Here is a 949-nt window from a genome sequence, read left to right as displayed (position 1 = left end):
GGAGTTTCCATTAATATCAGTCAAAGTGACAATTTTACATATCTATATAAAATTATTATAATTATTTAACCAAAGAAACTAAGCAATATTTCAATCTTACTCAACAGACTGTCTAGGAAAGGAAGAGAATGAAAATACTGATCTCATCTGCTAAATATCAACAATGAACAAGAGTTTAGGCAAATTCTTGGTAAGAGGCTGAGAATGTTGAAAAATTCACTGCATACTCAGACACAGTGAATCACTTGAAATTAAAAGTTTAATTCATTCCACTTTGGAAGAAACTTTACCGAGGTTATTTCCTCCCATTCACAATAAGGCATTTAAAATCCTAATTAGCAAAAATAATCAGTGCTGTGAACACTCATTTTTAGAATATTCTTATAAATAATACCAGTTTCAAAATAAGTACCATTATAGGGAACAACACAAATCATAAATGATGAAGTTGTCAGCACCTTCCTTCACCTTAACTGGCTTAGCAGTTAACTGGTAAAGCTGCACTTACAAAAAATATCTCAAGAAATTTGATAATCTACTCATATACTAGGTTAATGACTACTTCTGGGACATGGGAAGAACACAGGAACTTTTAAACAGTTGCCATTTAAGTGAATGTCATTACTATATTAAAGCAGTAAAATGTATTGAAAGAATACTTACAGATTTTATAGCAGGTGGTATTCTTTTCCAAAGATATCTTGCATTATTCCTAATTTACATCACCACAAAGAATAACATAATCAATCGTTTTAAATTACTGGGTCCCACGGCAAACACACAGATGTATACTCTACTCTATAATTCTCTGCATAATAAAGAGTAAAATTTAGTTTTATATGAATTTGTTCTGGGGAAGTAAGAGTGGTTTTCCAGATAAAAAGACATGAACTATTTTTAGAAAAGTATAACACTTTGCTCTTCTATTGACTTATTTTAAACTGATGAT

At 30.5% G+C, this 949-nt stretch overlaps 1 protein-coding gene across 1 annotated transcript in view; it reads right to left on the bottom strand.

Moving 5' to 3' along the window:
* The window catches only part of COPS8 (COP9 signalosome subunit 8), an 11958-nt gene that overhangs the window by 8611 nt on the left and 2398 nt on the right, over positions 1–949 (bottom strand). The window contains exons 3-4 of the mRNA XM_023518246.1: positions 660–712; positions 548–564 (exon numbers count right to left, since the gene is read on the bottom strand). Coding sequence (XP_023374014.1) covers positions 548–564; positions 660–712 — 70 coding nt within the window. The remainder of the gene's footprint in view (positions 1–547; positions 565–659; positions 713–949) is intronic.

Source organism: Otolemur garnettii, unplaced genomic scaffold (genome assembly GCF_000181295.1).
Source record: "Otolemur garnettii isolate 467f Iridium unplaced genomic scaffold, OtoGar3 scaffold00133, whole genome shotgun sequence".
In the NCBI taxonomy this organism is placed as follows: domain Eukaryota; kingdom Metazoa; phylum Chordata; class Mammalia; order Primates; family Galagidae; genus Otolemur; species Otolemur garnettii.
This window is presented reverse-complemented; position numbering and strand designations above follow the sequence as displayed.